Source organism: Heloderma suspectum, chromosome 5, assembly GCF_057233095.1.
Source record: "Heloderma suspectum isolate Gila_16-S chromosome 5, 16-S_ref, whole genome shotgun sequence".
In the NCBI taxonomy this organism is placed as follows: Eukaryota; Metazoa; Chordata; class Lepidosauria; order Squamata; family Helodermatidae; genus Heloderma; species Heloderma suspectum.
In genome coordinates, this window is record NC_139462.1 from 170,784,159 (window position 1) to 170,810,093 (window position 25,935).

Sequence of the window (25,935 nt, forward strand, 5' to 3'; positions counted from 1 at the left end):
CTTCCCACTTATGGTCCCCTGCAACTGGTATACATAGGCATACTGCCTCCAGTATTGGAGGTAATACATAGCCAGCATTCCTATAGTCTCTGATAGCAATGTCCTCCGTGCATTTGTCTAGTTCCCTTTTAAAGCCGTCCAAGTTGACAGCCATCACTACAATATGTGGTAGTGAATTCCACAGTTTGACTATGCACTGTGTGAACTACTTCCTTTTATCTGCCCTGAATCTCATACCATTCAGCTTTTTGGGATCATCACAGGTTAGTATTTCTCCACACCATGCATAATTTTGTACACCTCTATCGTGTCCTCCCTTACTCGCCTCTTTTCTAAGCTAAATAGACCCAGATGTTGTAACCTTTACCCATTTATTATTTATTTATTATTAAATTTATTAATCGCCCATCTGGCTGGTCACCCAGCCACTCAGGGTGATATACAGCGTACAATAAAACAGTTTAAAACAATAAAATTCTACAGTAAAAACAGTTTCTAAAATACCCTAACCCACCCCAAATGCTTGCCTGAACAACTACGTTTTCAATGCACGACGGAAGCTCATTAAAGAGGGGGCATGGCAGAGTTCCCTAGGGAGGGAGTTCCACAGAGTGGGGGCCACCACAGTAAAGGCCCTCTCCCTCGTCCCCACCAGTCTAGCTGTCCTGGCTGATGGGACAGAGAGAAAGCCATCCGAGGCTGATCTTGTTAAGCGGCCTGTCTGGTGTTGCTGGAGGAGCTCCTTGAGGTAGGCTGGGCCGGAACCACATAGGGTTTTAAAGGTCAAAACCAACACCTTGAATTTGGCCCGGAAAACAACTGGTAACCAATGCAACTCCTTCAGCACTGGAGTGATGTGATCTCGCCGGTGGCTGCCTTTAATCAGGTGAGCCGCCGCGTTCTGTGCTAGCTGCAGCTTCCGAACCGTTTTCAAGGGTAACCCCATGTACAGCACGTTACAGTAGTCTAAACGAGAGGAGACCAGGGCATGTACTACCGATGGGAGCAGATGGTCGGGAAGGAAGGGGCACAGCCGCCATATCAGATGGAGTTGATACAGCGCTGTCTGGCTCACAGCTGACACCTGAGCCTCCATGGACAGCTGGGAGTCCAAAATGACCCCCAGGCTGCGGACCTGGTCTTTCAAGGGTAGCCGTATCCCATTCAACACCAGGTCAACATCCCCCAGCCTCCTCTTGTCTCCCACCAAAAGTACCTCGGTCTTGTCAGGGTTGAGCTTCAGCTTATTCCTCCCCATCCAGCCACTCACCGTCTCCAGACATTTGGACAGGGATTCTACGGCCAACCTTGGTGAAGATTTGAATGAGAGGTAGAGCTGCGTGTCATCCACATATTGATGACACCGCCCAAACCTCCTGATGATAGCCCCCAGTGGCTTCACATAGATGTTCAATAGCATTAGGGAGAGGATGGAACCCTGTGGCACCCCACAAGTGAGTGGCCACGGGTCCGAAACCTCCTCTCCCAGTGCTATCCTCTGGTACCTGCCGGAGAGGAAGGACCGGAACCACTGCAATATGGTGTCTCCAATGCCCAACCACTCCAGGTGGTCCAGGAGGATACCGTGGTCAACGGTATCAAAAGCCGCTGAGAGGTCGAGGAGAACAAGGAAGGAGCATTCACCCCTATCCAGAGCCCTCCTCATATCATCTACCAAGGTGACCAAGGCCATTTCTGTCCCATGCCCAAGCCTGAAGCCCGATTGAAATGGGTCTAGATAATCAGTTTCTTCCAAGTGTGCCTTCAACTGCATTGCCACCACCCACTCAATCACCTTGCCCAAAAATGGCAGATTTGAGACTGGGCGAAAGTGGTTCAGAACTTGAGGATCCAAGGAGGGCTTCTTTAAGAGAGGTCTTATCACTGCCTCCTTGAGGGCTGATGGCATCACTCCCTCCTCAAGGGAGGCGTTCACCACCGCCCTGATCCCCTCACCCAGTCTCTCTCTGCAGCCCATAATGAGCCAAGATGGGCAAGGATCAAGTAAGCAGGTGGTCGGCCTTACAGATGAAAGCACCTTGTCCACTTCATCAGGAGGAAGAAGTTGGGACCGATCCCACAAAACTGGTTTGCCACAGGCCGCCTCTTGCTCACTAACTGTATCGACAGCGTGCAGAGTAACACACCTAATCTGATCAATTTTATCTGCAAGTGCCTTGCCAAGGCCTCACAGGAGGCCTTAGAATTCTCCAGTGGTTCTGGAGCCACAGGACTGACCAGGCTCCGGACCACTTGGAACAGCCTCCTGGGTCAGCACTCTGCAGACGCGATAGAGGCAGCATAATATTCCTTTTTTGCTGCCTTCACCGCCACGTGATAGGCTGAAGATACAGCTCTAGCCTGTGTCTGATCGTCGTTGGAGCGAGACTTCCGCCACCGGCGCTCTAGCCGTCTCACCTCCTGTTTCAGAGCTTGTAACCGCAGATTGAACCATGGTGCAGTCCGAGCCCTGTTCAGGGGGAGAGGGCGTTTCAGTGCCACTTGATCTAATGCCCCAGTGATTGCGGCATTCCAGCCACCCACCAGGGTCTCGACCGAGTGGCCGTTGGCGTGCCCCAGAGAATCCCCAAGCGCATTCAGGAATCCATTTGGATCCATAAGACGCCCGGGGCGGACCATTTTAATGGGTCCTCCGCCCCTGCGGAGGGGTTGTGGAACTGAGAAGTCCAACGTCACCAGATAATGATCTGACCATGACAAGGGGGGGGGGGGTGGATATACCCCCGACTTCCAGATCACTCCTCGCTTCTCCAGAAACAAACACAAGGTCTAGTGCATGACCGGCTACATGGGTGGGCCCAGTTAGAATATGGTGAAGGTCCCAGGAAGCCATGGTCTCCATGAAGTCCTGAGGTGCTCCTGTGAGGATGGCCTCCGAATGTACACTGAAGTCCCCCAACACCAATAAGTTAGGGGACTGTACATGCACATCAGAGACCACTTCAAGCACCTCGGCCAGGGAGTCAGTTGTGCAGCGGGGTGGACGGTACACGAGCAGAATCCCCAGACTGCCCTTCGGGCCCAACCTCCAGTACATGCACTCAGCAACCTTGGTCTCCCGGAGAGGGCGTCTGGTGAAGACCAAGGACTCTCGGTAGATAACAGCCACTCCCCCTCCCCGATCCCCAGCCCTCGGCTGCTGTGCATACGAAAATCCGGCTGGACACATGGCTGCAAGGGTTGGAGCAGCAGCCTCGGCCAGCCAGGTCTCCATAATACATGCCAGGTCTGCACTCTCATCCAGGATCATGTCATGGATGAGGGAGGTTTTCTGGGTAACAGACCTGGCATTGCAGAGGAGCAAACGAAGGCCAGAAGATGGGGTCACACCTCCCCCAGCCATCCTTTGGCTCTGGACAGGCCTGGAGCAGGGGACAGATACTACACATCTCTCCCTTGTTCCCCTTACCTGGCATGGCCTGCCCCTAGCGCTCCGCCGGTGCCTGCCGTCCAGCCTTGGTATGTTCTGGCCCCCAACACTCCCCCCACTGCCTCCATCAGGTGGACACATGCCCCCTCGCTCCTGCGTATCAGGCAGGCTACCCACCCCTAAAAACACAACAAAATCCCCCAGAAATTAAAAAAAAGACCTAATTAAAAATCCCCTTAAAAATAATGCCAGGCAGGAGTCCACAGGGAAGGCCTGGTGTTGGTGGTGGCGGCGGCAGCAGCAGCAGCAGGCACGCCTCTTCCCAATGGTGGCAGCTTCTCCTGCAGGTCCTGGCTCTCCCAGGCCACCTCAGCCAGCCAGCTTATGTAGCCCCTCCAGGAAGGGGCAGGTGGAAGCAGCACAGCTGGCTTAGTACCTGGGGGCCTGGTCCTGCAGGGACTGGCGGTCTGCCAGGCAGGAGTCCACAGGGAAGGCCTGGTGTTGGTGGTGGTGGCGGCGGCAGCAGCAGCAGGCATGCCTCTTCCCAATGGTGGCAGCTTCTCCTGCAGGTCCTGGCTCTCCCAGGCTACCTCAGCCAGCCAGCTTATGTAGCCCCTCAAGGAAGGGGCAGGTGGAAGCAGCACAGCTGGCTCGGTAGCTGGGGGCCTGGTCCTGCAGGGACTGGCGGTCTGCCAGGCAGAAGTCCACAGGGAAGGCCTGGTGCTGGTGGCGGCGGCAGCAGGCCCAGCAGCAGCAGGCACGCCTCTTCCCCGATGGTGGCAGCTTCTTCTGCAGGTCCTGGCTCTCCATAGGAGAGTTGCTCCAGCCCCTTGATTGTTTTGGTTGCCCCTTTCCAACTCTATAATATCCTTTTTGGAGGTGACCACAATATGCCAATGACAACAAGTAAATGTGGTATATTCCTATGCAAGAGCTGTTCTCTTCTTTCACCCTTCCTACAATCATGGACTGTAATCTGGTTCTCTCAAGCAAGACAAACGGAATGCTTCCATGCTCACTTACTTATGAATGGCAGAAAACCAAACCCTAGAAAACACAGTCCACGATAGACATTTGTAAGATGCGGACTGAGATGCAGTATCAAAACTTCAGACTATTGGTTTTCCCCATTAAAAAAATAAATAAATCAGAACGATCAATGAGATGATTAGCTGGCCACAATGCATGTTCATATTCACACCCTACTCCATGCGGGCTTTTTTTGTGTGTTTCCTCCTGGTGTAGGTTTCTGGCTTTTCTTTAAAGATACAACAGCAGGCAAAAGAAATATGATTTTTACAAATGTAGCTCACCGGATAAAGAAAAATAATCATTTCTAAGGCAAATGAAAGTCTTACTTTTGATCCCTCACATACTTGGGAGCTGACTAACATCAGAGCGGTCTCTGTTGCGTTTATTCATCTTTGCTTGGCAAAGAACATGAAGGAGATTTGGAAGGGAAAAGGCATGTTCAGACCCAAAAGAAAAGGCTGCTCTTTTCTGGTTGCTTTGCCCTTCTTGTGTATCTCTTTTTACAAAGTTGGTAAAATGTATGTAATAATAGAGCTAAAATCAATTTTATTAATCTTTGACAAATCTGGCTTTTAATTCACTAAATGCTGTGCATACTTGTTGTTGTTGTTGTTGTTCAGTCGTGTCCGACTCTTCGTGACCCCATGGACCATAGCACGCCACGCCTTCCTGTCCTCCATTCTCTCCCGGAGCGTGCTCAAGTCCATATTCATTGCATCTGTGATGCTGTCTAGCCATCTCATCCTCTGCCGTCCCCTTCTCCTTTTGCCTTCAGTCTTTCCCAGCATCAGGGTCTTTTCCAGAGAGTTTTCTCTTCACATTAGGTGGCCAAAATATTTGAGCTTCAGTTTCAGTATCTGTCCTTCCAATGAGCAGTCAGGGTTGATTTCCTTTAGGATGGACTGATTTGACCTCCTTGCAGTCCAGGGCACTCGTAAGAGTCTTCTCCAGCACCACAGTTCGAAAGCATCAATTCTTCGGCGCTCAGCCTTCCTTAGAGTCCAGCTCTCACAGCCATACATTACTACTGGGAAAACCATAGCTTTGATTAGACGGACCTTTGTCGGCAAGGTGATGTCTCTACTTCTTACTATGCTGTCTAGGTTTGCCATAGCTTTCCTCCCCAGGAGCAAGCGTCTTTTAATTTCATGGCTACAGTCACCATCTGCCATGATCTTGGAGCCCAAGAAAGTAAAATCTGTTACTGCTTCCATTTCTTCCCCTTCTATATGCCAGGAAGTGATGGGGCCAGATGCCATGATCTTAGTTTTTTTAATGTTGAGTTTCAAACCCGCTTTTGCACTCTCCTCTTTCACCCTCAACAAGAGGCTCTTTAGATCCTCTTCGCTTTCTGCCATTAGGGTGGTATCGTCTGCGTATCGGAGGTTGTTGATAATTCTCCCAGCAATCTTAATTCCGACCTCTGATTCATCCAACCCGGCGTTTCTCATGATGTACTCTGCATATAAGTTAAATAAGCAGGGCGACAATATGCAGCCTTGTCGTACTCCTTTCCCAATTTTGAACCACTCGGTTGTTCCATGTCTGGTTCTTTCAGTTGCTTCTTGACCCTCGTACAGGTTTCTCAGGAGACAGGTAAGGTGGTCTGGTACTCCCATCTCTTTCAGAATTTGCCACAGTTTGTTGTGATCCACACAATCAAAGGCTTTCGTGTAGTCAATGAAGCAGAAATAGACATTTTTCTGGAATTCTCTTGCTTTCTCCATGATCCAGAGAATGTTGGCGATTTGATCTCTAGTTCCTCTGCCTCTTTGGAACCCAGCTTGTACTTCCAGTAGTTCGTGGTTCACATACTGCTGAAGCCTAGCTTGTAGGATTTTGAGCATCACCTTGCTGGCATGTGAAATGAGCACAATTGTACAGTAGTTTGAACACTCTTTGGCACTGCCCTTCTTTGGAATTGGAATGTAAACTGACCTTTTCCAGTCTTGTGGCCACTGTTGAGTGTTCCAACTTTGTTGGCATATTGAGTGCAGCACTTTCACAGCATTATCTTTTAGGATTTTAAATAGCTCAGCTGGAAGACTGTCATCTCCGCTAGCTTTGTTGTTAGTAATGCTTCCTAAGGCCCACTTGACTTCACTCTCGAGGATGTCCGGCTCAAGTTCAGTGACTGCACTATCATGGCTATCAGGGACATTCAGATCTTTCCTGTATAGTTCCTCTGTGTATTCTTGCCACCTCTTCTTAATCTCATCTGCTTCTGTTAGGTCCCTGCCTTCTTTGTCCTTTATCATGCCCATCTTTGCACAAAACGTTCCCTTGAGATCTCCGATTTTCTTGAAAAGATCTCTAGTCTTTCCCATTCTATTGTTTTCCTCAATTTCTTTGCATTGTTCATTTACGAAGGCCTTCTTGTCTCTCCTTGCTATTCTCTGGAAATCTGTATTCAGTTGGGTATATCTTCCCCTTTCTCCCTTGCTTTTCACTTCCCTTCTTTCCTCAGCTACTTGTAAAGCCTCATCAGACAGCCACTTGGCTTTCTCGCATTTCTTTTTCTTTGGGATGGATTGAGTTGCTGTCTCCTGAACAATGTTATGGACCTCCGTCCATAGTTCCTCAGGCACTCTGTCTATCAGGTCTAATCCCTGAAATCTATTCCTCACCTCCACTGTATATTCATAAGGGATATGATTTAGGTCATACCTGAATGGTGTAGTGGTTTTTCCCTACGTTCTTCAATTTAAGCTGAAATTTTGCAACAAGAAGCTCATGATCTGAGCCACAGTCAGCTCCAGGTTTTGTTTTTACCAACTGGATAGAGCTTCTCCATCTTTGGCTGCAAAGTACATAATCAATCTGATTTCGATATTGACCATCTGGTGATGTCCATGTGTAGAGTCGCCTCTTAATCGTAGAGTCGCCTCTTAGTGATACTTATATACCACTTAATATAATACAATCCATAAGCAGTTCACATATACATATTAAAAACCATATTGGAGGGAGCAATCCTATGGCCACTAGACACTGTCTAGAGGGCTGTAGGATTGTTCAGTTTCTGGGTACCGAGGTCAGAGCCAGGACTCCAAACTTGGTTCCCAGACACTGTGCTCCTCTCCCCCTCCCCCACCCCATCATAGCCAGCATGGTTCTCTCCATGCCGGCTAGGTCTCCGGGCTTGGAAACAGAGTGTAGAGACAGGGAAAAGGGGGTGGTCTTGGGGGAGGAGACTGCAGAAGCTACGTTACACAGCTTCCTATCAGGTTTCCTGGCCCCTTCACTCCCCCTCCCTGAAATCATCCATCTAAGCAAAAATATAGGGCGGCCAGAGCACGGAGGAGAGGATCACTTCCATGCTCCAGCCTCCCTGCAAAGGATAGTTGGCAGGCTCCGATTTTGGAGGCTGGCGACTATCTGGTTAGGATTGCACCCTAAAAGACATTTTTAAAAACAATTCCAATTACAGTTAACGGTACAAAGCAATACTTCCTTCTAAGTAGACGTGTGTTGGACTACAACTCCCAGCATCCCCCAGCCAGTCACTCCAACACATCTGGAAGACACCAGATTGGGGAAGGCTGAACTGTTAGGGTACAACTGCATGGTCCTGGGAAGAGCCTCCCTGAGACCACAGGATACTGCAGAGCTCCCACTTCGCAGGCAGAGGGGGAGGTCTGCCCATGGAGAGGGAGGTCTGCTGCAGAGGTCTTAAGCTGACTGGTGGCTGAAAGCTCCACTGCTGTGCCTGGTCCACCAGCAGTAAGGGGAAAAGAGGGTGTTGTAGGGGAGTGCCTTTGGAGGCTTTGGGGACCCATCCTTAGTTCCTTCCCCTCCATTCTAGGTGTTTGTCTGGGGAACAATGTTCTCTCTGGAGCTGGCAAGGTTACTTCCCTCCCATTGGAACCAACTGGAGGGAGAAATTTTTTAAGGACAAATCAGTGGCAAACAAAGAAAAGAAAAAAACCCCTCTCATACACCTTTTGCCCTAGCAGGTCTTTGGAAGTTGTTGTTTCTCAACCACTGACTCTACCCTCCCCCATAAGATTGCTCTGTGAGGCTGCAATCCTATACTCACTTACCTGGGAATAAGCTTGACTGAACTCTTATTTTATTTATTTGTTAATTAAATATATATAACACCCAACTAGCAGATGCCCCAAACAATAAAATAACAAACAAAACCATAAATATAAAGATATAAATATCAAAATATTAAAACATTACAAATACTAAAGAGCCAGCAGTCATTAAAAATCAGAGCAACATATTAAAATGTAAATGTCTGCTAGAAGAGGAAGGTGTCCTGCTATGGCTGGATAAGTCTCTATGCTAGGCAAGTACAGGGACAAATTGAACAGGCAAATCAAGCACGAAGGTTTCAGTCCAGTATGGGATAAGGCTGAGGCAGGAATGATGAAGATACAGGCAATGGTAAAAGCACTGTATTACTAGGCAAGTCGGTGGTTTCCAGAAGAGAGGTTTGAGGCATAGCCAAGGTCAAAACACAGGACAGTAGTCAAGTAGAAACACAGTCCAAAAAGGAGAGTCAAGCAGGAATCCAGAGGTCAGTAGATCAGAGGTTCAAACACAAGTCAAGGTCAGGGAAACAGGATACTGGGGTGTGTGGTAAAGCATTGTTCCAACAGCCAGTAGGTATCCATGGAGAGCTTATATGCTGGCGCTTCCAGAGCCCCATCCAGGACTCAGCTGTATCACATCAGAGGCTTGTATAAGAAGTCTTCATGAGGAGGGCCCTACTCATGAGGAGCTCACGAGAAGTCCTTTTCCTCATGAGAAGTCCTTTTCAGCAAGCGGGCACTCTTTCACCTGGCCACTATCCTAACTTGAATCTTAAGGCTAGCATTCTCAGGAATTAAATCAGGAATTAGCATTAAGCCTAGCATTCTCAGGAGCTAGGTGGTGGCTCAGCATCCCTTTCTGTGTCAGAAGCAGAACTGTCTGTCTCTTGAGGAGACAGGTCTGAGGGCATCACCCCTGAGGGGCCAGGACCATCTTGGGTAGTTCCAGGGTCCTCTGAGGCAACCTGTTCCCTAGGGACATCTGGCTCCAAAGGTTCAAGGAAACTTTTGAGGAGTCATGACAGAAGGTCTTAACCTGGCGTCTAAATGTATACAGTGAAGATGTCAGGTGGATCTCTCTCAGAAGGGCATTCTATACAGTTCTTTACTCAATGAACTCAATGAGGCTTACTTCCAAGTAGACATGTACAGGAACACACTGTTACTGCCAAGTATCTTCAAGGGTATCTTTTCAGGGATTGTGAAAGGGCGGGAGAGGATAAATCAAATGTTTTCTAATTCAACAAGAGGCAGTCATCAATTTTTCTTCAAATTTGGTTAAGTGTGGGATATATTCAGCAGAGATGCCCAGCAGAGTTTGGTATGAGAGAATGCCACCCTCCTGTGCACCACAGTACATATGCAGCCCTTGTGCTCTGATGGAGTGGATCCTCTAGCCTATTTAACCAGAGAGCTGGCAGCAATGGAATATGTGGGAGGGAGGCTGATATGATTCGATGTCATAGTGAAGCCCATGGGCTCTCAGACTTCAGCCCAAGTAGGTTACCACGCTTTAAATTTCTGAATCTATTTTAGTTCTGGTATGTTACTGTCAAGTTTAAAGTAACACACCAGAACCAAAACAGCATCAAAGTTTCAGTAGGAGATCTAGGTTCAATTAACTATTGCCATGGATTTCAACCACCACTGTCAGCTTCAATTTGCTGGTTGCATTGTAAGAATGAATTTATTTATTCAACATGTTGCCTTATTTTTTAAAAAAGTAACAGAAGAAAAGCCACAAGAGATTCAGGGTGAAAATGTGACAGCAGCAGCTCTGTGTTTAAATGTGGAACTCCATCAGTCATGCAAAGAGATGGGGCTGGGGCTGATTTTAAAGGGCTCTGAAGGTGAAAAGTGCACCACCCTCACAACTTAATTTCTTTAGCTAAACCATGATACTAGAGATATCCTTGGATGAGAGAAAAGACTTTGGCAGAGGGGCTATGGGGCAAGTGCAGGGAGAGTCCAGTGTCCCTTGCCTGTGTATCCCTCTGATATCCGACCCCTTCCTTCTTTCTAAGTGATTAGGGCTACAATAGCGCTCTTCAAGTACCTGAAAGGTTGTCACAGAGAGGAAGGCCAGGATCTCTTCTCCATCATCCCAGAGTGCAGGGCACAGAATAATGGGCTCAAGTTACAGGAAGCCAGATTCCGGCTGAACATCAGGAAAAACTTCCTGACTGTTAGAGCAATATGACAGTGGAACCCACCCAGGGAGGTGGTGGGCTCTCCCACACTGGAGGCATTCAAGATGAGGCTGGACAGCTATCTGTCAGGGATACTCTGACCTGGATTCCTGCATTGAGGAGGGGGCTGGACTCGATGGCCTTGTAGGCCCCTTCCAACCCTACTATTCCATGATTCTGTGAACCCTGGGATATGTACAGGATTGTGCTGTAAGGCAGTTCCATGTTTAAACACACAGAACTACTACCATTTTTATTAGTTTCACCTTCATCCTGAGAAGTAAACTAACCGTTAGCTTGGATACAAACACTTTTATCAAATTTGATGCATGGAGGAGGAAGCTACTGCTTGTTCTTGGCCTTATTGATTAATTGGGAGGAAATTTTAATCTGCGATTAAAGCTTTACTTAATTAATCACACTGCTTAAAGTTTCCAGCCCTAGAAAATGTGGAATGATTTAATGCCAAGATAACTCTGCTGTTCTCACTCTTATTGAAATTATTTTATTTTAATCTGGTTTTATATTAAAAGCGCTCATCTTTAGGGGTCTAATGTAAACATTTTGGCCACCTAATGCGAAGAGAAAACTCCCTGGAAAAGACCCTGATGCTGGGAAAGACTGAAGGCAAAAGGAGAAGGGGACGGCAGAGGATGAGATGGCTAGATAGCATCACGGATGCAATGAATATGAACTTGAGCACGCTCCGGGAGAGAGTGCAGGACAGGAAGGCCTGGCGTGCTATGGTCCATGGGGTCACGAAGAGTCGGACACGACTGAACGACTGAACAACAACAACAATGTAAACATGGTTCCATGTTAATATCTCACAACTGTATTTTTTTTAATTAGTAGCTAAAGAGAAGCATATGGTCAAATACTGACAGTAGCAATAACAAATCATAACCACTACTATCAGTTTCAATACATTTGCCCAGTCCACTGATCAGTTCCTGTTACAAACATTCTAATGCACCCATACAGCTGTGAAATCTATGTGCCTGACTGAGCATGTATCAAGGGGTCCATAAATGCACTCACCAGGTCATTGCTGGCAAGTGAATCTTTAACATGGTAATAGCTGAGTGAATGAAATCTGCACCCTTCAGGAAAAGAGTGGGTGCTCTCTCTGATGCCACATTACACCTTGGAGACACTCAGAAAGCAGTGAGACTTCTTGTTGCTTTCTGAGAGTCTCTGAGGATCAATGCAACAGGGAGGAGCCCTCACCTACTCTTCTCAGCTCAGAGCTGGAGGGAGGAGGAGATACCACCCTGGATTCTAATATCAAACAAGACCCTATCAATCAAGTTTCTCAAGCCTCCCTCTGTAGGATGGGCTGAATCATGACGAGCACAAATGCTGGATGGCTATCACGACTGCTCCAGGAGTATGGAACCCTGGTGCACATTTATCACTTGATTCAAATAACTGACTGCAGCCCAGAGCTAAATGAAGAGAAGGCAAAACTAGGGAGTCTTGAGAAACTCAATCGTTGCAAATTCCTATATGAAATGGTTTGATCCACACCTCTTGGACTAATGTGTGGATCAGATCTTAATTATCCAAGAGATATTGCACTTCTCTGAATGTTGCAGTGCAGTTCTTGGTAGATTAAACACATCAATATATGGATTTAAATATGTATTTTGGGAGAAAATACACATTTAAATCCTTATTTTGAGAGAAGAGATGGGGTTGGATCCAGAGAAGGGGTTGGATCCAGAGAAGGCCTTCTCTGCTATGGCCCTACATCTTTGGACTAAGTTGCCATCGGGGGTCCGCCATGTTCCATCACTGCATGCTTTTAAGAAGGCCTTGAAAACATATTATTTTACCTTGGTCTTCTCCTGATATGATTGCTGCTGTTGCTGTTGGTTTTATTGTTGGCTTTTATTGCTGTTTTTATTGTTGGTTTTTATCACTTTAAATATCGTAATGGTTATGTGCTTTATTGTTGTAAGCCATCTTGGAAGGGCTTCTGCCTTGAACGGCAGCCAGGAAATATTTCAAATAAATAAAGAAAGAAATTTTAGGTGCATGCAACTTGGCTACAGCAGCCCTTCCAGCAACCTGAAAATGCTAGCTAGAAGGTCTGGGTCATCCAATGAAGACTAGGGGTCATCCATTCAAGTTGGATGATGAGACGCTGAAGTCAGAAAAAAGGAGCTAGTTCTTCACACAGCAAACTATGGAAAATTACCAATAGATGTGGTGATGGCCATCAACTTAGATGGCTTTAAAAAGAGGATAAGCTATCAATGCCTACTAGTCATGATTAGGAATGGATATTTTTTTGGTTTGATCTGCATTTTTAAGTGAACCAACCTAATTCACCCTTAACTGACAAAATATGTAGATCAGAACACGGATATTTTTCCAATCACACATTTCTTTTGCAATGCAGTTCTTCTCTCAAAAATTGTATGCAAAAATGCCAACATTAGGGAAGGTTGTGATCACAGTGCAGATGTTAGAAAAACTGCATACAAAAATAAATGTGAATTTTCACGTAATTTTTAATTTTGCAGACTGATGTGGAAATTGGATGAAACAGATTTATGCTTGAATACATGAGAAACTGACATGGACTGCTACAGGCTGATTTGTCCATCATGATCATAATGGCTATATGCTACTTTGAGCGCTGAATACCAGTTGTTGGGGAGACAACTACTGCCCTTATGTCCTGCTTGTGGGCTTCCCAGAGGCATCTGGTTTGCAAATGGGAAACAGGATGCTGGTCTGATCCAGCAGGGCTCTTCTTATGTCAGATGTGTAGTAAAATATATATTCTGCTAGTTTTTAAAATAAAAAAATTAATGCAGGAAGAAAACGGAAGTATGGATAAAAAAATGCAACAGTGACACAGACCAGAAACAGATGGGTTTGTTCATACCTATGCACTGGGTGAAAGATTAATTAATAAACAGGTTTATTAAATCCAGAACAGAGAGGTATATGAGCATAGAATGATTTTGGGGTTTTTTGGTTTGATTTTACATATATGGTTTTAATGTATCAATTGCATTTTATGAACGTTGTAAGTTGCTTTGTGGATTCCATTCAAAAGAGAAATGGAAAACTAAAATAGTGACAACAAGAATATTAAATCATGCTAAAAATAATGCTAATAAGAGCATAATTGCTCTTTTTCAGGGACACTCAACTTCTAAATTTAAGAAAAATATTTATTCTAAATTCAATATTCAAGTCCTATGAGCAATGGTTGAAAGAGCTGGGTATGTTTAGCCTGGAGAAGAAAAGTTAAATGGGAGGCATGATAGCAGTTTTCAAATACTGAAAAACTGTCATGGAGAAAGGGGTACAGAGTCGGTTTCTGTTGCTACAGTGGGCAGGACTAGAACTAATGGGTGGAAATTGCAGGGAAGCCAATGTTGTCTAAATGGTAGGAGAATGGCTCTTACCATTTTCCTTATGGTAAGAGCTGTTCAAAAGTGGAACAGACTGCCTCAGGAGGTGATAGATGCATATACCGACTTGGATCCAGATTTAGCCATAGAGTAGACCCACTAAAATCAATGGGATTTAATTTAGCCATGACCAACTTATGTTCTATTAATTTCAATGTATTTACTCTTTTTTGTTGTTTATTTGTTCAGTCGCTTCCGACTCTTCGTGACTTCATGGACCAGCCCACGCCAGAGCTTCCTGTTGGCCGTTGCCACCCCCAGCTCCCCCAAGCTCGAGTCCGTCACCTCCAGAATATCATCCATCCATCTTGCCTTTGGTCGGCCCCTCTTCCTTTGGCCTTCCACTTTCCCTAGCATCAGCATCTTCTCCAGGGTATCCTGTCTTCTCATTATGTGGCCAAAGTACTTCAGTTTTGCCTTTAATATCATGCCCTCTAGTGAGCAGTCTGGCTTTATTTCCTGGAGTATGGACTGGTTTGATCTTCTTGCAGTCCAAGGCACTCTCAGAATTTTCCTCCAGCACCGCAGTTCAAAAGCATCTATCTTCCTTCGCTCAGCCTTTCTTATGGTCCAGCTCTCGCAGCCATAGGTTACTACGGGGAATACCATTGCTTTAACTATGCGGACCTTTGTTGTCAGTGTGATGTTTCTGCTCTTTACTATTTTATCAAGATTTGTCATTGCTGTCCTCCCAAGAAGTAAACGTCTTCTGATTTCCTGGCTGCATTCAGCGTCTGCAGTAATCTTTGCGCCTAGAAAGACAAAGTCTGTCACTGCCTCCACGTTTTCTCCCTCTATTTGCCAGTTCTCAGTCAAGCTGGTTGCCATCATCTTGGCTTTTTTGAGGTTTAGCTGCAACCCCGCTTTTGCACTTTCTTCTTTCGCCTTCGTCATGAAGTTCCTCAGCTCCTCCTCGCTTTCAGCCATCAAAGTGGTATCATCTGCATATCTGAGATTGTTAATGTTTCTTCCAGCGATTTTAACTCCAGCCTTGGCTTCATCAAGCCCAGCACGTCGCATGATGTGTTCTGCATATAGGTTGAATAGGTAGGGTGAGAGTATACAACCCTGCCGTACTCCTTTCCCAATCTTAAACCCGTCTGTTGATCCGTGGTCTGTTCTTACAGTTGCTTTGTTGTTGTTGTTCAGTCGTTCAGTCGTGTCCGACTCTTCGTGACCCCATGGACCAAAGCACGCCAGGCCTTCCTGTCCTGCGCTCTCTCCCAGAGCGTGCTCAAGTTCATATTCATTGCATCCGTGATGCTATCTAGCCATCTCATCCTCTGCCGTCCCCTTCTCCTTTTGCCTTCAGTCTTTCCCAGCATCAGGGTCTTTTCCAGGGAGTTTTCTCTTCGCATTAGGTGGCCAAAATATTGGAGCTTCAGCTTCATTATCTGTCCTTCCAATGAGCACTCAGGGTTGATTTCCTTTAGGATGGACTGATTTGACCTCCTTGCAGTCCAGGGCACTCGTAAGAGTCTTCTGCAGCACCACAGTTCGAAAGCATCAATTCTTTGGCGCTCAGCCTTCCTTATAGTCCAGCTCTCACAGCCATACATTACTAATGGGAAAACCATAGCTTTGATTAGACAGACCTTTGTCGGCAAGGTGATGTCTCTGCTTCTTACTATGCTGTCTAGGTTTGCCATAGCTTTCCTCCCAAGGAGCAAGCGTCTTTGAATTTCATGGCTACAGTCACCGTCTGCGGTGATCTTGGAGCCCAAGAAAGTAAAATCTGTCACTGCTTCCATTTCTTCCCCTTCTATATGCCAGGAAGTGATAGGGCCAGATGCCATGATCTTAGTTTTTTTAATGTTGAGTTTCAAACCCGCTTTTGCACTCTCCTCTTTCACCCTCAACAAGAGGCTCTTTAGATCCTCTTCGCTTTCTGCCATTAGGGTGGTATCGTCTGCATATCGGAGGTTGTTGATAATTCTCCCAGCAATCTTAATTCCGACCTCTGATTCATCCAACCCGGCGTTTCTCATGATGTACTCTGCATATAAGTTAAATAAGCAGGGTGACAATATGCAGCCTTGTCGTACTCCTTTCCCAATTTTGAACCACTCGGTTGTTCCATGTCCGGTTCTTACTGTTGCTTCTTGACCCTCGTACAGGTTTCTCAGGAGACAGGTAAGGTGGTCTGGTACTCCCATCACTTCAAGAATTTGCCACAGTTTGTTGTGATCCACACAATCAAAGGCTTTAGCGTAGTCAATGAAGCAGAAATAGACGTTTTTCTGGAATTCTCTTGCTTTCTCCATGATCCAGAGAATGTTGGCGATTTGATCTCTAGTTCCTCTGCCTCTTCGAAACCCAGCTTGTACTTCCGGTAGTTCTCGGTTCGCATACTGCTGAAGCCTAGCTTGTAGGATTTTGAGCATCACCTTGCTGGCATGTGAAATGAGCGCAATGGTGCGGTAGTTTGAACACTCTTTGGCGTTGCCCTTCTTTGGAATTGGAATGTAAACTGACCTTTTCCAGTCTTGTGGCCACTGTTGAGTGTTCCAGATTTGTTGGCATATTGAATGCAGCACTTTAACAGCATCATCTTTTAGGATTTTAAATAGCTCGGCTGGAATACTGTCATCTCCGCTAGCTTTGTTGATACTAATGCTTCCTAAGGCCCACTTGACTTCACTCTCTAGGATGTCCGGCTCAAGTTCAGTGACCGCACTCTCATGGCTATCAGGGACATTCAGATCTTTCCTGTATAGTTCTTCTGTGTATTCTTGCCACCTCTTCTTAATCTCATCTGCTTCTGTTATGTCCCTGCCTTCTTTGTCCTTTATCATGCCCGTCTTTGCACAAAACGTTCCCTTGAGATCTCCAATTTTCTTGAAGAGATCTCTAGTCTTTCCCATTCTGTTGTTTTCCTCGATTTCTTTGCATTGTTCATTTAAGAAGGCCTTCTTGTCTCGCCTTGCTATTCTCTGGAACTCTGCATTCAGTTGGGTATATCTTCCCCTTTCTCCCTTGCTTTTCGCTTCCCTTCTTTCCTCAGCTACTTGTAAAGCCTCATCAGACAGCCACTTGGCTTTCTTGCATTTCTTTTTCTTTGGGACGGATTTCGTTGCTGCCTCCTGAACAATGTTACGGACCTCCGTCCATAGTTCCTCAGGCACTCTGTCTATCAGGTCTAATCCCTGAAATCTATTCCTCACCTCCACTGTATATTCATCAGGGATATGATTTAGGTCATACCTGAACGGTTTAGTGGTTTTCCTGATGTTCTTCAATTTAAGCCGAAATTTTGCAAGAAGCAGCTCATGATCTGAGCCACAGTCAGCTCCAGGTCTTGTTTTTACTGACTGTATGGAGCTTCTCCATCTTTGGCTGCAAAGGACATAATCAATCTGATTTCGATATTGACCATCTGGTGACGTCCATGTGTAGAGTCGCCTCTTGTGCTGTTGGAAAAGAGTGTTTGCTATGATCAGCGTGTTCTCTTGGCAAAACTCTATTAGCTTTTGTCCTGCTTCTTACTGTTGCTACTTGGTCGTTATACAGATTCCTCAGGAGGCAGACAAGATGACTTGGTATCCCCATACCACCAAGAACTTGCCACAATTTGTTATGATCCACACAGTCAAAGGCTTTAGAATAGTCAATAAAACAGAAATAGATGTTTTTGGATCCAACCCTCTTAATAGGTTTTGGACTTGATGGTCTCCAAGTTCCCTTTCAATTCTGTAATTTTTCTGCTTTTTCCAAACTAAAATGACTTGTTCCAACATTTGGCTCAGGTTTACTGGCCATAAAGAAGATCTTTTCTCCATGTTTTTCTAATAAGTTGGAGGAAGCAGAATTCCATGGGAGTATTTTTCTTTGAGGAAGAACATTTATGCTCTTAGTGCATTGGAAAATCCAAAATTCAGCAGTTTAGTCTTTTGTACACTCATTGGTTTTGCCTTCTCTTCACTCTGCTGGTCGTTCAAAAAAAATGTCTTACAACATAGTAAAGATTAACAGATTTTAGACCTTAAAGCCCATCTTTAGCCCATTTTTGTGCTCACTGTAACAGACTTGCATGGTTAGCCCTCTGGAATTTGTCTCTATTCTTTTAAAAAGCAATTTCAGTCCCTAAACTCTTCTCCCAATGACCTCAAGGGAGGTACTATTCATGGGCTCAGTGTTCTTAGTATCAGCCATGATCCAAACAAGCGATATGCATGCCTGGGAGAAAACTGCAAAAGTTGCCAGACCCTGTTGCATGTTTTCACTGTAGTTGTTTCCTCAAAGATCATATCAAACCATAATCAGCTTCTGGGTTTTAACAGTGCTCATAGTTTCTCTTTGGTTCTGCCAATTCCCATGCCAACCAAAATACAGACAAAGGAAACTCTAAAAGGCTCTTCACCTAGCTTTCTTGGAGTTTATTTTGTCTGTTTACTTACATTAAAATTTATAGACTGTTTTTCCACCCAAATGGGGTCCTCAAAGTGGTATACAAATACAAGAAAATATATATAAGGTATACTTTAAAAAACCCAAATAAAAATAAGTAAAAAGAACAAAATACTTGGGCACCAGTGGAAAGACGAACAAAACCAGCAGAAAACTCGGGCAGCTTCCTAAAAACCAAACAAACTGGTGTAGGGCGGGAGGGAATTAATATTGAAGTCTCGTTAAAACCAACCAATGAGCAGGTAAACAGGACGAGGTGAGACAAGTGGAAGAAACGATCTGGGCACTGTAACCAAGTAGCCCTGTCCTGTACTCCCACCAGTTACACTTCCACTGGTGGTGGGGCATCAGCTCCTTATGGTCAACCTACACGTTACATTCAATATGTAGCATGCTGCTACCCCCCTACATTTCAAGTATGTGTGTGGGGCCCCAATATAGATCAGGGCCACTGAGCGTTGGGGAGGTTTAAACCTTTTCACCCACCCACTCCAATTCTGATATTCAATGCTCCATATGGAGGTTTAAAAAGGGGGGAAACACCTCCACTGGTGCTAATGGATGTTTTTTTCTTCTTTTTTACATGCCCTCAGAAAAAATCAGCAGGTAGCCAGGATCACGTTGGAGCAGTCATTCCTTTAAATACGCCAGCCTTGATGACCACCACTTTGAATTGGGCTTGGAAACAAACTGGGAGTCAATGAAGACAGAATGAAATTGGAATTTACATGCTCTGAAAAGCAGGCCCCCATCAGCACTCTGGCCGCACCATTCAAAGTTTCCAAAGATGTTGCCTTTGTGTACCTTGGCTGCTCATTACCACTGTCTTATTTTTTGGCTTGCACACAGGAGGTCACATTGCAGGAGAAGAGGTTAAAGAGCCTGTGGGTCAGGCTAGGAAAAAGTGGCTGAGTTATGTGCAGGGGAGTTGTGCCTTAGGATCAGGGCCTATGTTGGAGGCCAGATGGTGCTGAACTTGGGCTATATGTCTCCAGTTGCTTATCCTTCATCTACATCAAACCATCACCAAAGGGTAATGTCCTTTACTCATGAAGTCCCACCACAGAATAATCCCCTAACACAGCCTTTCCCAACCTGGCGCCTTCCAGATAGTTTAGGCTAAGACACCCATTAGCCCCAGTCAGCATGGCGAAAGGTCAGGAGTTATGGGAGTTGGCAGTCCAAAACATCTGGAGGACACTAGGGCTGCCCTAATGCATGCCTCATCATGATGACAGTGGTCTCTAAGCAGGAAGCAGAAGAGAACAAGTTACCCCACGCATGTGCCAATATGTGTTACCAGCAAGGCCGCCGGATTAAACAAAAGGCTGGGCCCAATCCACAAAACTAAGCAAGTCTTTCCAGGGCTAAGGAGGATGGTGCTTAAAAGCAACCAGAATTACAGATGATTGTGTCTGGAAGCTGACAAGCATTCCTGGGAAATGGCAGGCTGAAAACAGAAAGCAGGCATCTTAAGAGCAAAGGGCTGGAGAGAAATTAAGCTATGTAAACTCTCTTTGAGCTTTTAAAAAATAAAACAACAACAACAACACAACAATATATATTATTAACCATTCTTTAAACTGCCCTCTCAAAGACAGTTCAACTCTCCTCAAAAATCTGTGGTGAAATACGCCTGAGACCATTTCATATTTTATGAATTACTGTATGCCTTTCAAGGGTAAGAAGAACTTAACTATGTCTTGTCAGAACAGCGCTCACTATGGCAGGCATGCAATTGGTAATAAATGGTTCTGTCTTGTGGTGAGACCACACACAATAATGAGAAGACAGGCTAGTATGAAGGAAAGCCTGTAAGGAAAGGGGACAATGAGAGGTGAACCTTGGGAACCTCACGCCGACCTCCACTTTCCCCTCTCCTCCACTGCACTCCCCTCCTGCCCCCGTCATCCATACATCTGTTGTCATGCAGGAGGGACCGTTCACAACAGCTTGCAACAAAATGAGAAGGAAGAGGAACTCATATTCTCCTCCGGAGGGTTTTGTTTGAAGTTCCATGGCTTCATGGTATTCCATGATTAATTACTTTAGTGGGAAATGTTCTTAGACAAGCTCTAGGCTGAGCCAAACATAATACATACAGTTAGAAGATGGAGCCACCCAACAAGGGGCTCCTGGGGACAAGGAGACAGCCAATAATTTGGCATCTATATGCCTGTTCTTGGTCAGAAAAGCAAGCATCCTGCCCCTTTTGCATAATGTACTTTATCATAAAGAAACAGCTAATCATTTGCAGATCACCTTTCACATGAGCTATTCCTCATAGCATTTCTTTGCTATGGTCAGATTTACAATCAGGTCAGATTTACAATCAGATTTACAACAAATCAAAAATCTGTATCAAGATAATGCAAATTCTCAAAAGAAAAGCTAAATTCTGTCACCTGCACAAAGCCTGCAAACTGAGCAGATTTGCATATATTTGCATAGTTTAGTTTGCTTCTGCTAATGAAAGGAAAGACAAAGAACTATACAGGGCACCCAGGTCCCATCCCCTGAGGAATTTAAGTCCTACTGAGCTCCCCTCCAGTTTTGGAGATTATACTATACATTCCCTGCAGTCATCTGTTGAATCTTTCGCTAAGTCGGAATCACCTACCTTAAGTTTTCTATTTATGGGTCCATATTATTTCAATCATTCAATATTATAAGTCCGTCTGAACCAAATGACTAATGCAACAGATAGTGATTGGCAGTGGATAGCACCTATTGCCTCTCTACCATCTGTATCAGCCATCAACAGCTGGAAGTATTGTACGCTTTTTACTGAAAGTAACATAAAAACAAACTCTGCAAAAGGGAAAGATACGTACCAAGATGTCCAAGCAGGCAGCTTTAAGTAGTGTGATCTGGTCTGCAATTGTCAAACTTGTAAAACCAGGCAACCGTTTTGCAAATTCCACTATTTTAATAATGCACTTTGTAGCAAGTTCACTGAATTTGTCCCAAAGCCCAAGGTCCAGTCGAACTCTATGGTCTGCGCTAGAGTTCTAAAAAGAACAGAATGAATCATAAATCAACCATATTCTCTGGTGGAATGTAGCTGAATCCATAAATAATAGTAAGTGGCAGGGAGGTCCTTCTAGAAGCAATTTCAATTAACAATTTCAATTTCGGTGAGATATGTTGCTGGAACGCTTTTGTTCTTAACTTCGTCTAGTCTTCCAAAAATTCCTTGCATTCTTTTCTGTTGCTTATGATTAAAGGCACCATCTGTACATAGGGTAAAAATGAATGTCAGCATTTCCAAATGCCATTGTCATCTTTCTTCCCCTTTAGTGATACAATGTCTACGTTGAGAAACATCCTCTTTACAGTCACAACTCAGGAATTAAAATAAGCGGAACTGGAATATTGGTTTCCATGTCTGGGAAAAGGAGTCATGAATTGTAGGGAACAATTTCCACACAATGCAAACTCTATTCACATTCGAATAGTTTCAGCAAATTAGTACAAGTTAGCTTCCCTTCCCTGTGGCTCTGCAAAGATTTTACACTTCTGTCTAAAATCAATGTTATGAACAGCAGAACAACTATCTGTTATGCAGTGATAAAACTATGGGGGACACACACACACACGTGGCTGGATCCAGGAACGGATTTCCTTGAGAGGAAGTCCTTTGAAGTCCCTCCACCTGATTTTTGGGATCCCCCTCTCCCTTACACCACAGCTCACCCCATTCAGCAGATGTGTGTGTACCACTTTTAGGGGGCTGGAGGTGCTGCTATGAGAAGGAGGGGGGAGGAAGTTCACTTCTCCAGTGCTGTTGCTCCAGATTAAATCTGAATTACCCTCAGCACTTCATCTCAGGGTACAAAGTTAATCAGTTGCAAAACATTTGCCCACAAAGACGAAGTGAGTCCTGATGTTTATTTAATACCACAGTATGAAACACTATTATGTATAACAAATTTTATCCAGACTACTAATTATGCAAAAGTAGGGGGAGGTTTCTCTCCCCACCCCCCAGCATCTAATAAAGAATAGAATGGTTTTATGATGGTCCTGGACACTTCACATTGCCTCCACCTGTGAAATGAAGAACTGAATAGCTCCTAAAATCACTTCTGCAATATGTGGAAACCTTTTTATTTATTTATTGGGCTATCCCAATAAGTGTGGGATATACTGGACATACAAGAAACGGAAGTTGTTTTGGAGCAAAAAAGGAGGAGGAGGAGGATTATACAAATGAACTTTCAGCATACAGGGCTACTAAGGAAGTGACGTAAAGAGGAATATATGCATAAAGGCCAAGCAGCTGAGAGGCATGTGGAGGGGCAGCGAGAGAACCTCTCATTAGGTTGGCCATACTGAGCAGCCAACATCTTGAATGTCACAAGAGTTGCTGCTAGACCTAAACTCATGGCCTATTTATAATGGATCTGGATGAAGATTAAGCTGGGCATTCTCAGGCCAAAGCTGGCACAGAAATGTACCTGTTGCAAATACCTGAAAGAAATGGTATCAGTCTGCTGACTGGGAAGTGGAAATGAAGAAGAGAAACACAAATTTCTGATGCACAGCAGAGACAAATACCATATATTGTGGCAAAAGGGGGCAATTTTAAAAACAGGGAGAGAGAACGAGCATACATCTTCTCAACAGCCATGCCTGCACTCATTTTCTGACAAACCATGGGCACTTTGTGACATGGGTAAGCAGTGAAGGTGGCTTTTGCTTGGGCTGAGTACTAATGGCAGTCAAAAGGAAATGTTCGTGCAAACATTTCCTTTGGAAGGCACAATCCTTTGGGAACATTTCCCACACATGTTGAGATTAATCCCAATGTTGAGGCTTTTCTAGTGGGTTGTGTCCTAGACATAGTGGGGTTAACAGTCTCTGCTTTGCTCACTGAAACATTTCCTGTTCTTCTCAGTGAGTATGCACCCATAAGATTTATTTTATATCATTCTCAAGGACCTTGGTGAAATGCTGTGTAGGTGGGGGTGGGGAATAAGATCAAGATGTGCAGTCGTTCATGTTGTAATTAAATTTAATAGGCAGTTTATCCAGTTCCATAGAAAAATGGCAGTGCACAGGGCTGCACAAAGCAGAGCCTAGAGCAGGAAATCATTTTACAATAGGGTATCCATCTGGAAAGAAGACGTTGCATGAAACCAGCTAGTGTGAACAAAATCTTGACCAGGATCTTATGAGCTCACTTTATCATGCTCCCCGCCACCCGCGCAAAGGAAATTTAACACGGCTGCTTTTGAGCCCATGCCCAGCAGCCTTAACAAAATGTAAATCTAATTTGACTATTATGCAAACCGAAGAGAAGAGATTGTTAATAAAGCACAAAGCTAACCTGTTGTTTTATTGCAGTGCCTGCTACATCGAGAGAGACTCAGACTGAAAATGGTTATGCCTTATCTTATGAGGGCTGCATGCAACCAGAAAGCATTTTGATGCTTTATTTGGTAATGAGCTGTTAAAAGTATTGCTGGAAACAAGCACATTTTCAGCCATTTCCCTCAATATGGAAAAATAAAATTGACTTATCATTGACATGCAGACCAAAAGATGAAATATGGGCTTAATATAAAAGGGTAGGTTAGAAGCGGAAACTCCAGGATCCACTCTCCATGGGTTCTGAGAGGTATCAAACTGGAGGAGTTTTGCTGAATGTTTTACTATGGCATAATTTCCGAGTGCCTTTTCCAAGAGCATTCATGCATGCAGCTTAAGGACAATGTTTCCCATAATGCTGCAATGGAGTACATATGGTGGAATAACACTGTAGGGCACCCTAGTGACATTTTTATCAGCAGAAAAGCCCAACTATGCTGTAAAATCCAATTACATGGCCATTTTTAAATTTTATTTATTTTTATTTTTCATCTAAATTGATCCCCTTTGGTTCTTTGTTGCAATCTGCTGCATCTCTTACTAAGAATACCAAATAAGACTTTCATGGAAAGAATGGCACAGTAAACAAACAAACAAACAAACAAACACGTTTTCTGTCTTTGAATTCTACTCTACCCATTGAACAGGGAGACAAATTCTGAGAAACATGGCCCCTCCAAGAAATTCCTGACTTGTTTTGCTAATAACTTCCTCCTATAGAAAGTGGAGGAAGGAACTAGAGGACTGGCTATCCTTGACTTGATCCTAACCAACAGAGATGACTTAGTGGATAAAGTAGCAGTTACAGGAACTATGGGGGAAAGCGACCATGTTGTACTTGAGTTGTTGGTTCTGAAGGAAGCAAAGCCAGAGTGTAGCCAAATATGTACCCTAGATTTTAGGAAAGCCAATTTTAATAAACTCAGAACAATGATCAGGAAGGCTAAGCTACAAAGGAAGAATACAGGCAGGTAGCACAGAATTGCAGGGATGGCGTCAGGAAGGCTAAAGCTGAGAATGAGCTGAGGTTAGCGAGGGATGCTAAAAGCAACAAAAAGGCTCTCTTCAGATACGTGCATAGTAAAAGACAGAGGAAAGAAATGCTGGTTCAGCTATTAAATAAGGATGGCAAATTGATAACAGATGACAAAGACAGAAGTGCTCAAATCCTACTTTGGCTCAGTCCTCTCCCGAAAGAGGGTCTACGACCCCCCTGGCAAAGCCGAAGTACAGGCTGAAGGGGCAGGATTGCAGCTTGAGATCGATAGGCATATGGTGAAGGAACACCTAATTACTTTTTGAATGAGTTCAGATCTCCAGGGCCAGATGAACTGCATCCTACAGTAATAAAGGAACTGGCAGAAGAACTCTGGGAACCACTGTCTATTCTCTTTGAGAAATCAAGGAGGACGGGGGAAGTGCCAGATGACTGGAGAAGGGCTAATATTGTCCCTATTTTCAAAAAGGGCAAAAAGGAGGAACCTGGGAACTACAGACCAGTCAGTCTGACATCAATCCCTGGGAAAATTCTGGAGCAGATGATAAAGCAATCCATCTGGAAGCACCTTGAAAACAATGCAGTGACTGCTCAAAGCCAACATGGATTTGTCAAGAACAAATCCTGCAGACTAATCCGATCTCATTTTTTGATCAGGTCACCTCCCTTGTGGACTGTGGGAATGCTGTGGACATAATATACCTCGACTTCAGCAAAGCTTTCGACAAAGTGCCCCATGATCTCCTGATGAGCAAACTAGCTCAAAGTGGGCTAGATGAAACATCGATCAGATGGATCCATAGTTGGCTACAGAATCGGACTCAGTGCTTATCAATGGGATCTTCTCAGACTGGGGAGAGGTAACGAGTGGGTTACCACAGGGCTCAGTCCTGGGCCCAGTGCTCTTAAACGTTTTTATTAATGACTTGGAGGAGGAGGCGCAGGGAACGCTGATCAAATTTGCAGATGACACAAATTTGGGTGGCATAGCTAATGCCACTGGAAGACAGAAACAAAATTCAAAGTGATCTTGACAGGCTGGAGCACAGGGCAGAAAATAACAGAATGA

The 25,935-nt window shown here is 44.8% G+C and overlaps 1 protein-coding gene across 6 annotated transcripts in view; it reads right to left on the reverse strand.

Annotated features, from left to right (window-relative positions):
• RARB (retinoic acid receptor beta) overlaps positions 1–25,935 on the reverse strand; it is a 453,999-nt gene that overhangs the window by 10,994 nt on the left and 417,070 nt on the right. For all 6 annotated transcript variants that reach the window (XM_084858321.1, XM_084858317.1, XM_084858319.1 and 3 more), the window contains one exon: positions 21,331–21,507. In XM_084858321.1, the coding sequence (XP_084714447.1) occupies positions 21,331–21,507 (177 nt within the window). The remainder of the gene's footprint in view (positions 1–21,330; positions 21,508–25,935) is intronic.